Source organism: Plodia interpunctella, chromosome 28, assembly GCF_027563975.2.
Source record: "Plodia interpunctella isolate USDA-ARS_2022_Savannah chromosome 28, ilPloInte3.2, whole genome shotgun sequence".
NCBI classification, from domain to species: Eukaryota; Metazoa; Arthropoda; class Insecta; order Lepidoptera; family Pyralidae; genus Plodia; species Plodia interpunctella.
The window spans coordinates 3,260,476-3,275,002 of record NC_071321.1 but is presented as its reverse complement, the minus strand read 5'-3'; the positions used below and the strand labels follow the sequence as shown (position 1 = coordinate 3,275,002).

Here is a 14,527-nt window from a genome sequence, read left to right as displayed (position 1 = left end):
GAACCGGGAAAGCACTCAGATTAGAGAGAGAGTTGGACAAGGCCTATTACGAAATAGATGGTGATAAGAACTAGAAAATTATCTGCGTGTGTAGCAAAATGTCACAATCAATATTAGAGAAAAGAAAGTTGTGGTCTTTGTCCATAGCGGCAGACTTATCCTTACATTTTATAAAAAGATGTTCTGTCGAACGCGATAAATTAAAATCTACAGGACGGATTGTTGTACGGTTTTTACCAATAGATAGTGTGCTTCCTAGGGAAGGTTGGTGTATAGTTTATTATAGTTTTAGGCTACAAATAGGTTGTTTGATTTCAGGTAAGGCTAGAAATAGAACAAAACACAGCAATAGGCGACATCAAAGCAGGCGAGACTGGTGGTGTGCTCAATATAAAGCGAGCTATCGACAAGTTCTTTGAGAGTGTAAGTGATTCAAATCATCGTTATAGGTACTTAGGTGCTTCTGTTTTCTGCTGTGATAACGAAAGATTAGGAAAGGGGACCTTGGGCTCCAACATTTAACGGTTGGGGAATAGCTTTTGGCAACCATCAATCTTTTTAGCTTTAAGGGCCGCAATCTAGTAATTCTTTTTTATCTACTAGCTGATGCCCGAGACTTCGTTCGCGTGGCTGAACAATTTTTCGTAAGGAGTCAAAATTACTAGAGAAATATAACTGTACAGACAAAGCTTAACGATACTACACAGAAGATGCTCATCAGACTGAAAAACGTTTGTTAAGGCGTCAATCCTATATTTCTTATAGTTTAAGTGGACCATCATGGGTCTGCATCAGGTATTCTAGATCTTTTGTTTAATACCCATAACCTGTAATAATAGAATATGTTATGGAGAGTAAATGTACAAACTTATCTCCAGGGCAAGCATGGAATACTTTGCTGCAAACATTACTGCGTTGGCATCTGGCGAGCTTCCGATGATAAAGCATATTGTTTATGGGAGCCTCACGCAGTAGGTCCAGCTGGGAACACATCTCCGAGTGGATCGGCTGGAATCATCCTCTTTTCCACTGTGGATCTTATGGCTGAAGTCATTAAGAAGAATATTGAAGCTACAGGAAGAGCTGGGCCTAATACGTAAGTTTCTTTAATTAATTCGTATACAAAGCTGTGCATAAGTGAGATTTAGATGAAAACCCTTTCAATTTGTGGCAACGTCAAGCCGTCATGGAAATTTGTCTGGAGTTTTGCTACTATTAATTGTAAGGACGTAAGGAGACGAATTATATAAACGTGATACTCTGTATCTGTATATTTGGTCTCGACTAATAAGGATGCCGAAGACCGTGTAGAAAATGGTGAAGGGGTTAAAAAAAACTATCAGCTTATAGCAGTGGCCACAGCAATGGTCTTGTGTCTTCTATGGAACAAGATTAGGGGTAGTTTGGGAAAGCCAACAGATGATACTCCACAGTCAAAGTATTAGACGCTGAGATGAGAGAGACAGAGGGAGAGACTGTAATATTTTCAGTTTATCCATATCTGGCGTGAAAGTGTTCTGGGAGATATCAAAGACTCCTCAAGGCGTGACTGCGCAAGGAGCAGTACCTGATGAAGGATACGAGTGGAAGGTGCTGACGGCGTACGTTGAGAATGCTCGAGGAAGAACTATACTGAGGGGCAGCAGACCAAATGATCTAGTCAGGTAAATGGCATTCGGTAAACGTGTGTGCTGACCATTTATTTTATCTTCTGTTATGATAGGGACCTACATAGAACTACTGTTGGAATGGGTTTCTTCTTAGCAGTGGTGGTCGTTCTGAAATGCTAGAAGTTTGTAGCTTTGGTAAATATTATTTAATTTAGAATATCTGAATATATGATTTGATTTTGTATTGGTGTGAACGTCCGCCCTAAGAAGAACCTCGTACGACATCTACGGCAGGAAATGGAGCGGTCAATTTCTCGGGGATGGCAAACGAGGCAACTAAGGGCCAAAGTTTGCAGATGATATATAAGAGGCGGCCAGTCATAAAATTAGAACTGTTAGGTATCCAAAAATCAGGCTTCACATGGTTTGAATCTTTCAGGGGCCACAGCCGAAAATATGCTAACATGAGAGAGAGTATTCAGTAAATATAAACTCTTTCACTCTCGAAATTCAGAGCTTTGACGCCGCTAGTGATTTTAATGCTGATAAAAACAGACCTTGAACTTATGAATGTTTTGAAACTCAAAAATTTCTTTTTTAACTCTTGGGTGGTTAAATCCAGCAGTGGACTAATAAGACTGAGATTAAGGATTAAGAACAACAACTTTCCGTACAGATTCACAAGAGACTCTTTGATTCAGTCGTCTTGCGGCGCCATCGTAGCGGCAGCCATGTCGCACGTCAGAAGATCACATCTATGGACCGCCAAAACTGTGGACGAAATTATGTGCATCGGCTGTCAATTGTTTGCCAACTCAGTGGGCACTTTAGGCTACGAGTTCAGGCCGGGAGATGATGTGCTCCATCCATTACAGGTTGGTATTCTCAAGGTATCCTGAAAGACATCGCGCTAGCGATGAGGCCGCCTATTGTGCGTTGTACTTGTTGTCTTGTTCTAAATTATGTCTTGTTTTTGATGCAATATAGTGTTTCTACTTACTTTCTACGAGCGTAGACAGAGAAAAGTATACTTCTTTCGTTCCGCTTTTGTAAGAAGCTACATACGAGAAACGAGTATTTAAAAGTTTAAGCATACTTTAAGCAAAATTCGCTCTTGCAGGAAGCTACATACTATTAGAGAAACCAGTACATAAAAATGTTAAACTACTTAAGCTATGTTTTGTCACGTGACAAAAAATACTTTAGCTTGAATGCTTATTTTTTTATGAATAAAAGGTAAAAGGTATATATTTTTATGGTGTCAATGACATACAAAAGAATCAGATTTCGAATGATATATAGGAGTAATTTTTTTTTCTTCTGTTTTTGTATGGCTTATTGTCCATTAATTCACCACCACTGGACTACCACCTCATTGTTTTCAGGTGTTGAAGAGGTTCGTCATGGGTGTCAACTACGTGAGGTATGACTTGGACGCGATCTACTCTGGGAAGCTGGAACAGAAGGAGCCGACGGAGATGACTGTCAGGTACCGAGTCGAAGTCAAAATATTCTTATTTAAATCCCACTTCTACTAATATTGTAAATGCGAAAGTTGAGGATGTATTTGTGTGTGTTTGTTACTCTTTCACGTAAAATCTACCGGACCGATTGTTATGAAATTTGGTACACGGGTAGAATATAACCTGGAATTACACATAGGGTACTTTTTATACCGAAATTCCCGCGGGAGCGAAGCTGTGCATATTAGAGATACACGAGAAGAAACGAGACAGCGCTGACATTTTTACAGATACATATTATTGTCTTAACTTTTCCGTCAACGATCACACGTGAATGACCCGTATTCACTAATAACTATATTATACCGGCTCCACACTGTTGTCGAACAACATTGGCGGATTCGATATTCATTGCTGGTATCTCATTGCTGTATATACTCATAACTCATACTAACTAGGCTATGTTCACGCGTTCGCGTCGGCATGAGTCCGAATTCGGCGATATTGTGATTAACTTTCCTCGCCCTCGGCCCTCAGATCAGCCCTAGAGAGGTTCTTCGAGGGCCACACGCACGGCATCCTGTGGTCGGTGCCGCACGCGGTGGCCGTGTGGCGCGTGTCGGGCGCTCCGCCCTTCTACATGATGGAGCCCCACGCTTGCGGTGCTACGGGGCTCAGGATCGATGCACAGGTGTCTCTTATCTCCCTGTCTACCTAGCATTTGAGAGTTTTCCAGGTTTCTTCTGCGGCTGTTGAGCGCCGTAGTTCAGGCTTAGGAGCGTTAGGAGCTCTCAGAATTATGTTGAAGACCAACGCTTGCGGTGCTACGGGGCTCCGGATAAATGCACAGCTGTCTCTCTCTCTCTCTCCCAGAATCCGCTTGGCCATTAGGTCAGCTATGAAAAGGTTCTTCAATTCTTCTTCTGAAAAGGTTCTGCCACGTCGCTTCAGTTTACATGACAATGCATTATTACGAAAAGTATAATCTTACGGTGCACCCAAGACCGGTTCCCGGTGAGGTAATTTAACAGTTCACAGCACGAGCATGGTATTGTCACGCGTTGACGACAATAAAAATTTACGGAATCCATCTACTTTAGCTTGATTTCAACTTGCACTTGACACACGTCTCCTACTTACAAATCCTTTTCCATCTAATTGCAGCATTAAATTTATTTTTAGGACGACGGCGCCGCTTGTGTTTTGACATTCACGTCTGCTAAGCTGATGGCTTATGCGTTAGTATCTTGATCTCCATAAATATTCGTATTTCCTCATGGCTGAGGGTCGTGGTCATTACTTGGATAGTAACACACTTTCATTGCACTATTTATGGAGTGGTTTGGCATTGCCTTCTTCATTTCACACGCGAGTTAATAATCAACCAGTGTGCAGGTTTCCTCACGATGTTTTCCTTCACCGGAAGCAAGTGGTGGTCTATGAAAACTACTATACATGAGTCGGATTGGTATACAAACACATGTGCGACGAGTAGTTTCAACCTGAGACCTTTCGATCCACAGGCCTTAGGCCACAGGCGTCTTAACCATTACACCACCATTGCTTCAAATGATGTAAGTAGTGCAGATTTTAGGAATATTTTTATTATCATCTTTTGTTTTGAATTAAAATGATTGTGTATTATTGAAGGCTGCGAAACACCGGTGTGTAATTCTTTGAATGTTTCATAGAACAAATGCGGGGTTATTGGTAATAAACTTCGTTAAACCAAATAGATTTTTCTTCATAAGATGTTAATGAAACTACTCAAGTTAAGTTTAGCTAACAGTTATCAATAAGTTTTTGATGTCGTGATAATAAAAAATATTTAAATTATATTTCACCTTCCTCTACGATAAGACGTAGGTCTTGTTAATTGATGTTAATTGACGTCTTTGGTGAAAAGGCTGCGGTGAAATTTGTTGCGCCGCTTATTCACGTAGTCATTTTTTGACGTCAATAAGTTGATGTATAGCATCCTAAAATGAAGAATCTTTGAATGTTTGATGATCTTCCAGATATCTTCAAAACATCCCAGTGATACAACGTCCCAAACACGATTTCCAACTATACGCGATGTCGGCCGTAGTACAGCCTATAAAACCACTCGGCCCCGTGATGCCGCCATTGGTGAGGGCACCTGAGGGGGTGAAGCTTGTGCCAGCCACCAGCAAGGTTCGTATTTGGAGGGGCTACCATGATAAGTGTCAATCAAAAGGTACTTTATGGCGGCTAGCACTTAAGGTCTTTATTGCCGTTGTTCCAATACAAAAAAACGTTCTTTTTTACACGATGTGTACACGCCACGATGCCACGTGTTTCTATGATTCTGACTGATGATGATAATAAATATTTCCATTCAGGTTGGCGTCGATGGAACTAAGCGTCGTGCGGACGAGCAGGATAGGAAGCATCCTCCGGGAAGCGCTACTTGCATGGACGCTCAACGAGCCACAGAGAAACGTGACAAGGAAATGAAGCTGAAGGGTAAACATTCCTACTACTAATATTATACATGCGAAAGTTTGTCAGGATGTATGTTTGTTACCCTTTCACGCAAAATCGACTGGAGCGACTGTTATGAAATTTGGTACACGGGTAGAATATAACCTGGAATAACTTGTTGGTTGATTATAAAAAAACTTCTTAAATAAATCAAAAATACCAAATCGTACGGCTTAATGCTTGCTGCGTATCCTCGTTGAATAGCTGTTGACAAACTTTCACCCAGGCACCATTCGGAGCGTTAAGCATATCCTCGACATCTTAAGCGCACTTCTATCTCGTCAATAGAGCAGTAATGGTTTAAAACCAGAAATAAAATCTCTCATATCTGTCCGTTTTCCCAGATCCCTCCACAGCCGTAGAGCGTAGAAGCCCCGCTATTCTATTTTTCTTTTCCACTTCCACATTCTTAGTAGTCAGATCATGAAATATAAATATATGGGACAAATTATACAGATTGAGTTAGCGCCAAAGTACGTTCGAGTCTTGTGTTATAGAATACTAGCTTTTGCCCGCGGCTTCGCTCGTGTTAATCTACCGGGATGAAAGGTACCCTATGTCCTTCTCCACATTTCATACTACATGTATGCAAAATATGAAGAAGATTGGTTGAGTATATAGATCGTGAAGTCGAGTTAACAAACAAATAAACAAACTTACTTTCGCATTTATAATATTAGTTAGGACTAACACAACGATATAATTTTTTTATAATATATACACATGCAGATAAACATTCATTAGCTCGCATATCATCCTTGGCATCATTGACAGAGAGATAGAATATAGTTTCGAAATCTCAGGTCTAAGAAACACGAGTGGTTGGCTGGTGCTGCAAGATGGCACCCAGTTCCTGTCGGCTCACCACTCCATGGCCTGCAAGAGGTTCCCGTACGGGTCTAGAGGACACCAGGTATAAAGTCTGCGAGTCTTTCCCTTTCCCTTGAATAGAATATTCGTCTTTATTATGAACACACACACAAACATACATAGACACATATATTATGTGGCCGTCCAAATCAAAAGGGACTTTATGGCGGCTGGCCCTTAGTTCGAATATAAAACAACGGCAATAATTTAATTCCACTTGCCACGATCCTGACAAATCTCACTCGCTTCCTCTATATCCATCACTTTCTACATGCATGATCTCTGGTTATGGGCGCCCCCTTATAAAGAAGATCCAATCTGGTTGCGTACACACAATCATAGTAGAAAAAATAAATAAAACTTCAGTACTAAGTTTGAATCGGTGCTGGTGTGATGGTTAAAAATTCCTAATTTCCTAATTCCTAAAATACCTGTGGATTGAAAGGTCCACATGTTCGAATCCTACTCTCCACGTGAGTTTGTATACCATTCTGATTCATATTTAGGAGTTTTCATCAACTCACTACTTGCATCCGGTGAAGGAAAACATCGTGAGGAAACCTGCACACTGGTTAATTATTAACTTGGTGTGTGAAATGCAGAAGGCAATGGCAAACCACTTCATTAATAGTGCTAAGAAAGTTGTTCGTGTGTATTTCATTCCACGTAATGACCATGACCCTCAGCCATGACGAATACGACCATAAAGAGAGAGAGAGAGAGGAACTAAGTGTATGCGTGCATCACATTTGACAAATTGCGCGATAGTAGAAGTGACTGGCATATACTGTCAATCATATTATGAATGTAAAATCAAAATCAAATCATTTATTCAAGTAATTAGGCCTTCACAGGCACTTTTTCATGTCATATTTTAAATTAAATGATATTTAACCAAAGCTACTAACTACTAACATTTCTGAACGACCACTGCTGAGAAGAAATGCCGAAAGAAACTCATTCGAACAGTGTTGGTCCCTATCATGCCAGAAGGGCTTACCATTATTTAAATATAAATTTATGTATCATTTTTAACAAAATAATAATGTAAGTACACAATAAAGTACATGGTCAAAAGGTATACTGAAACATATTATGATTGTGATCGAGTGCTGATGAAAGGAAAAACTGACTTAATTGTACAATACAATAGTGCAAAACAATATCGTATTCCATTCCTTCCAGGCCCTGGCGTGTGCAGTGATGGCGGTGGCAATGTCTAGAGTAGAAGACGTCTGCCGATGGTGCTCGTCCAATCTCGACGATATACTGGAGAGCGGCGATCAGTTATACCAGGATAGCTATCTGCACTTTAAGCCTCCGACGAAGATATTGTCTATACAGCAGGTAAGCAGGTTTCAGCTAAAAGAAGAATCAGATGGATAGAGGTTTATGCCCAGCAATGGGTCACGGAGGGCTGCAGACGTTGATGATGATGAAGAAGAAAAGGAGAGGAAATGTTTTGAAAAATGATTGAAGAAGAATCATGTAAATCGTAGAACTTGAGTCTAAAATTATATTCCTTTCTTTTTAATTTATAATCATAAATAATAAAGAGATTACAGCTCGCCGCCGCTTGGAAGGGTTCCAAGAAGGCTGGCTGCATTACCCCTCTGAACCGCTAAGGCAATCCTCTGTGCAAAGTAACCGCCCGGCCCGCACTTGGATCGCCGGTTACCTTACGGAGACGCGCTGAAATCTCAGACGAAAAGAATTTTGCCAGTCACCATATTTCCTTCGCTTCAAAATCGCGGTCTAAGTCCAACCACAAAGTACAGTTGTCCAAGTGTTCCCAAATTAGCTGAAGGAAGTGCTTTTACTAGACATTTTTGATATTAATCATTCACATTTTAACCATCAATTGCTACTTATTTACCTATTATTGCTATTATTCCCATTTTTACCATCAATTATCCTTTCTACTTGGACGATATTCTGGATATTGGTGGATTTGCACTTTAAGCTTCCAACGGAGATATTGTCCATAGAGCAGATAAAATATTTCAACCACAAGAATATTCTCTCTCTCATCTGAATGTGTTCTCGATTTCTTCTGCAGCCATTGAGTATCGGAGCCCAAGGTCCTCTGCACATCTTGTCTGCCACAAGAAGAATAATCTTGGAGAATAAATTATACTTACTTACCAAGATTCTATTGATCTTAAAATTGATCATCCTACATCCTACATTTGACTTGGACGGTATTCTTGAGAGCGGTGACTAAAGCAACTATGTGCACTTCAAGCTGTTGAGTGTACAATAGAAAATAGCATTTCCAATGAGAATTTACGTGAGGCAGTCGTCGTAAAATCATCGCCAAAAGTTCAAAATTTTATAACAATGCTTACCTATATCTATAGAAATCGATTGTCGATCTATAGAAAGTGTTGTACATTTGATTTCTATAGAAATAAGTATTGCCTTGCTACTTAATATCCCATTTCTAAGTTATGCTGTGTACATCATCACAACATAGTATAAAACAGCGCTTTCCGTGCTCTATCAATAGGTAATATAATAGCTTTACCCGAGCGAAGCCGGGACGAGCCGCTAGTAATTAAAAATAATACAGTAACCATTTGGTTATAGATACTGCGTAAATTCTACACGCCCGGTAACTGTGTGTGTCGCGTGCAAGTGTATAAGCCTCGGCAAAAAGGGAAGGTTGACACTGATCTCGTGGAACAGGTGAGAAGAATCAACTGTTTGTTTATTTGTTTATTCACTACAGAGACACTCAATGCGTTAGCGTGTGTAGGGGGTAATCTGAATATTTACGAAAGGAGAACGGTCAAAAAACCCAGGGCGATCAGAAAGTCATATTTATTTGATACTTGCTACGCCCCGGGGCTTCGCTCCCGTGGGAGTTTTGGGATAAAAAGTACCTTATGTGTTCCAGGTTATATTCTACCCGTGTACCAAATTTCATAACAATCCGTCCAGTAGATTTTGCGTGAATGACTAAACATACACACACATGTGTGTGTATTTATAATATCAGTAGATATAGTAAGATAGTAAATAAAAGGTTATATGCTATTTTATCGAAATGAGTATTTTTTTGTGTATATATTTTTGTGAATATTTTTTTATGAGTATTTAGTACCCACGTGAACAGAAATAAAACATAATTTATGTAAGAAAATTCAGACTGGGATTTTTCATGGTTTCGTGAGGTAGCGAATTTTGAAAAAGTTCGACGTGAAAAAGTGCCTGTGGAGGTCCAATTTCTGAAATGCATTGAAATTGCTGGATGGGGATGGCCCAGGACAGAGACGGTTGGCGGAGACGGAAGGAGGCCTGTGCCCAGCAGTGGGTCACGGAGAGCCCTCCGTGAGCAGATGATGATGACTGTGCATTGTCTGTGAAAAAGTGTTAAAGTTAAAAACTTTACTACTTATTACTTTACTAACGTTTTTATTTGATTGTTAGCTGTCACAATTCTTTATGGAGGAAAAGGCTGGCGTTTTCGTTGCTGGCAGGGGAGACTTTGCTGTCGCCTTATTCAGAACTCCCAGAGGTTCGTGCTACTGCTTACTCTTTCTTTTCATCTCAAGTTGGTAAGAGATGACGATGATATTGATTATAATTGATATCTTAAGACGTGCCTTTGATCCAAAATCAACATTGATCTATTCATTTGGCCCACAAAGTTTTGCCCCGATTTGAACTTCTCGATTTATTTCATCACCATCGAGATATTAATGCACGAAATGCTACCTAATTCTGTAATCTAAACAAACATGCCATACTTAAGCCCTGTTTCACCACTTTCGGATGGAATATCATATCTGAGAGATAAACTAAAATCTGCCTGAATTGCCAAATACTTGTGATACACAATTTTAACGCTGTCTGTTCTACATGTTATAGTTATCAGTTAATTTATCAGCAAGCGGCGACACAGCCATCAAAACTTCATTTTCATCTAAACTATTTCAAATACTTCCTACAGATTTTTTTTTGTATCGACCAAATCTAACATCAACGTCTAAAAACATTGTGGTGTCAGATTTGGCCAACTCGGCCGAAATAGGAATTTAATAAGACAGAAGGGGATAGTGTAGCCGGTATCACGTAATTATATCAGTCTCTCTCTCTCTAGGGTATTACATGTTCGACCCAGCCGACAGAGATCGCTACGGGCGCGCAGTGGCGCCCCCATGTACTGGGAAGGCGAGAGCTTGTTTCTCACAGTATCCTACTGTAAGTTAAATCATTTATTTACTATGAATGTTATAAATGAAGCAGTGGTGGTCTAGTGGTTAGGACCGTTCGTGGTTAGGTTTGTATACTATTTAGGCATACAGTGATGCTATCAGTACAGAGAGCCCATTGGCTCTCGTCATTACGAATGAAAGTTTTACAATATAATGTATGGACAACGCTTTTCACTGGCAAATCAAAATAACAATTTTTGAACGGCACAACTTCTTCTCCAACTTTAGGACGGCGTGTAAGCCGCAACAAGGTCCCCAGGTTCGAATCCTACTCGTGTCATATGGGCTTGTATACCAATCTGACTAGTGTAGTTTTCATAGACCATAACTTGCTCCCGGTGAAGGAAAACATCGTGGGGAAACCTGCTCACTGGTTAACACTTTATTCATGTTAATTGTAGAGACGACGTGAATAAAATCTGATAACTCTGTAAGCATTAGTACACTCGAAAAGAGTTTAAACTAAAAAATAAATTATCAACTACGTTTATGAGCTTCTTTAAATGAAAAGCAATTTGATTTTTAAAATTAATTTTAAAGGTGGAGGCATTGGCAGAGAAGTTGGGCCCGAACATACCACCGGTTCTTAACGAAGAAGTAGCAAAGGAGGTATATCCACTATATTTTTTCCAGTACCTTGTAGTTTATTCTCTGCGAAAACGGAACAGATATTATTTTCATACAAACTTTCACCCCCTATTACAGTCAATTGGGGGTTCATTTTCGAAAATAACATAGCCTACGTCTGAAAAGGGTCTTATTCATACTTAATTTCATCAAAAAGGGTTCAGCGATTTTTGCCGTAAACGCGGAAGACTTTTGCATTTATAATAAGTATGGAAAAAATCTAAATTCATTATGAATTTAGATTTTTAGTTTTGTGAGATTTCTGATGTTTTACAAATAATAAAGTTTATATTTATTTTTGCAATTTAGCCTGGATCGATTGGGGAGAGAAAATCGAGGACATCATTGAAACAGGAGACAACGGAGGTGAAAGACGATAAAGAGGTAATTAATTTATATATTTACTGATATTATATTCGGATGAAATGCTTATTGGGCGACTGGGACCGTTTGTGGTCCCAGTCACCCAAAGACCCGATCTAAGGTGCTTCTTGAAACTCTCTTCATAGTCGCCCAAGAAGCATTTCAACTGACTGTAACGTAGTGTTTTTTAAATAAATTAAAATATTACTTATATCTTTACATTTTAAACTAAACATTTATTATTTAGCGATAAAAGAAGAGGGGTTAGTGCAGGTTTGCATTTCACTTGTCACCATCGAATCGATTCAAAGTGAGACGCAGCGAATCAATCACCTTGCAGTGTGGTTGTCGTTGCGTCACAATGGCGCAATGTGATTGGTTCGCTACGTCTCACTTCGAATCGATTCGATGGTGAGAAGTGAAATGCAAATCCGCACTTCGCCCAAAGATATCTTTTCTGTTCATTTATTTTGTACTATGATGTTATATTTTAATATTAATTTTAAAAAACATATTGTTGACCTGACCGGGGTTCCGTTATCACAGCCAGAGAGGACTTCAATTAATTTTGACATTCTATATCACAGCCAGAGAGGACTTCAAATAATTTTGACATTCTATACATTTCAGGTACACTTTGAAGAGCCAGCCACATTCTCTGTATATGGAATGGACGTCACCAACTTGCGTAAACTGAATCAACACGAACGATAATAATAAAAAATTTAAAAAAAAAAAGAAAATTTAAAAACACTCTATGGGTCTAGTCTACGCAAGTTGGAAATTGCCGTCCATTTATGTCCAAGTGAATATTGTTATGTAGGTATGAACTTTAGTAATACGCGACTTTAAAATTGTTTATTTTTGACGTAAGTAGGTACATGATTTTTATGCGGCTTTTTAATAAAACTACTAAATTTGTGGTTGTAATTTTCCTTATTTTTTAAATCGAGATTTGAATTTCGAATAACAATGTATCGCGTGTATTTGAAATTGGAACTGTGTAATTTAAAAAATAATTTTGAATTAGAAAATGTTCTTTCATGAGATTTTTTGTTGGTTTCCATTTAATATTTGTGTACCTAATTTTCATAATCGAATTAGTTTATAAGCTAATATAATTATAAATATAATTTAATTACTTGCGTGGTTAGATCTGTAGTGTACATAATATAATTGTTTTTTATATAAATTGTAACAAAAAAATGTTAAGTATGTCTGTAAGGTCGAAGCCACATTTTGTCATAGATTTTGTAATATAAATTATAAAAGAAGATTTGTTTTATTAACTTTTAATATTCATTATCGTCCGCTTAACCTTATCTCTATTTGGGTTAAGTATGTACAGCATGTCTGTCTGTCAATGTTCTGTTACCACTTTACGAGGCTAATCAGAGGATAACACGTTTTTATTTTATTATCACACACACATTATACTACAACTAGAATTATAAATTAATAAAAACAAATTATAAAAAAGGATAAGATACGTTGTTATTGATAAGGGGGCAGATGTTTAAGAAGTTTGTACCTATGTACCATTAACAAAATTCATTCAATTCCACAAACAATGCATCAAAGCTGCAAGTAACGCATCCAATAAATCAGCCAGATGTCATTTAGCGTGTTTAGTCACGGTATACATCTGTAAATGCGCAGGTGTGGAATTTCTTGAGTCCCTTGGGTCAACGAGTAGGTACCTAGCGGACATGTCAGAAAAAGGGCTTTTTGGACGATACAGTGATATGTCGGAAAGCGGCAAATAGTGTAATAAAGGGATAATTCAGGATACAAAAAATTATTTTGGTAGTATTTTTCCGCCTCTACATAAGTGACACAAACTTTTTGACAATGACAAATGACAGATGACAGGTAAAGAAATTTAAAAGTTAGGTATTACAGTCATGCGGAATTAGTAGGCACGTTGTGCGAAGTACTTACTAAATTCATGATTACAGTACAAGCGTTGTTACTGTTCATCATCATCATATCGAGTGTGGTTACATCTAACATTGTCAGATTTTAGTCAGATTTTATTCTGTGTGGTATTTTTTTTATTTAATATCTAGTCTGTAACAGTAGGTTTAAAATTTTACTTCAGGTACCTATGCAGTTGGCCCTCCATAGTAAGTGGACAGATTGGCAACTGAACAGATCTCTCAGGTGGACGGAATAGCATTTGTACAAGATATGTGCCTACAGTCCATAACATAACGAATAACCTATAGTTTAGTAATTTGTTGGTGAATTTCACAAGCGTTTGAACGTGGCGTGCCAATGGTGTCCGACATTTTTTAAATATTTTTTTTTCTAATTAAACATTTATAAAATTAACATTGTACCAGTACTCTACTTATTTATAAAATAGGTTAATTAAGTTGATTACTGTGTATGGTACAATTTAATAAACACTAATGACAGCCCACGGCGGCGTTCAAAACGCTCGTGAAATTCACCCTTGTGTGATATTGATAATATCAATCATATTATGATCCTATTTCATGTAATGCGTGGTTCCCAGACGTCGATAAAACTGGACATAAGTGTTTATGACGTTCCGGCCAAAATAAACGATGACCCCGCTGCTCCGGTTTTTGTTTTTAACCTTTTATAGATTTTTAAACCTGAAATAAATGATTTTTATTTTATTTTATTTATTTAACCCCCGACGCAAAAAGAGGGGTGTTATAAGTTTAACGTATCTGTGTATCTGTCTGTGGCATCGTAGCTCCCAAACGGATGAACTGATTTTCGTTTAGTTTTTTTTTTGTGTCACAGATAATTTTATCCCGAGTGTTCTTAGCCGTGTTTCATGAAAATCTGTTCAGCCGTTCAAAAGTTGTGGCGAAATGAATATTGAAAATCGGGG

The 14,527-nt window shown here is 38.5% G+C and overlaps 1 protein-coding gene across 1 annotated transcript in view; it reads left to right on the top strand.

Moving 5' to 3' along the window:
* LOC128681688 (uncharacterized) overlaps nucleotides 1-12,932 on the top strand; it is a 35,738-nt gene extending 22,806 nt beyond the window's left edge. The window contains exons 34-50 of the mRNA XM_053765788.2: nucleotides 319-423; nucleotides 879-1,096; nucleotides 1,491-1,664; nucleotides 2,287-2,485; nucleotides 2,996-3,099; nucleotides 3,611-3,764; nucleotides 4,256-4,311; nucleotides 5,092-5,248; nucleotides 5,437-5,560; nucleotides 6,382-6,491; nucleotides 7,634-7,795; nucleotides 9,038-9,136; nucleotides 9,881-9,968; nucleotides 10,554-10,654; nucleotides 11,209-11,277; nucleotides 11,605-11,679; nucleotides 12,289-12,932. Coding sequence (XP_053621763.1) covers nucleotides 319-423; nucleotides 879-1,096; nucleotides 1,491-1,664; nucleotides 2,287-2,485; nucleotides 2,996-3,099; nucleotides 3,611-3,764; nucleotides 4,256-4,311; nucleotides 5,092-5,248; nucleotides 5,437-5,560; nucleotides 6,382-6,491; nucleotides 7,634-7,795; nucleotides 9,038-9,136; nucleotides 9,881-9,968; nucleotides 10,554-10,654; nucleotides 11,209-11,277; nucleotides 11,605-11,679; nucleotides 12,289-12,372 — 2,079 coding nt within the window. The 3' untranslated portion in view covers nucleotides 12,373-12,932. The remainder of the gene's footprint in view (nucleotides 1-318; nucleotides 424-878; nucleotides 1,097-1,490; nucleotides 1,665-2,286; nucleotides 2,486-2,995; nucleotides 3,100-3,610; nucleotides 3,765-4,255; nucleotides 4,312-5,091; nucleotides 5,249-5,436; nucleotides 5,561-6,381; nucleotides 6,492-7,633; nucleotides 7,796-9,037; nucleotides 9,137-9,880; nucleotides 9,969-10,553; nucleotides 10,655-11,208; nucleotides 11,278-11,604; nucleotides 11,680-12,288) is intronic.
* The last annotated feature ends 1,595 nt before the right edge of the window (nucleotides 12,933-14,527 follow it).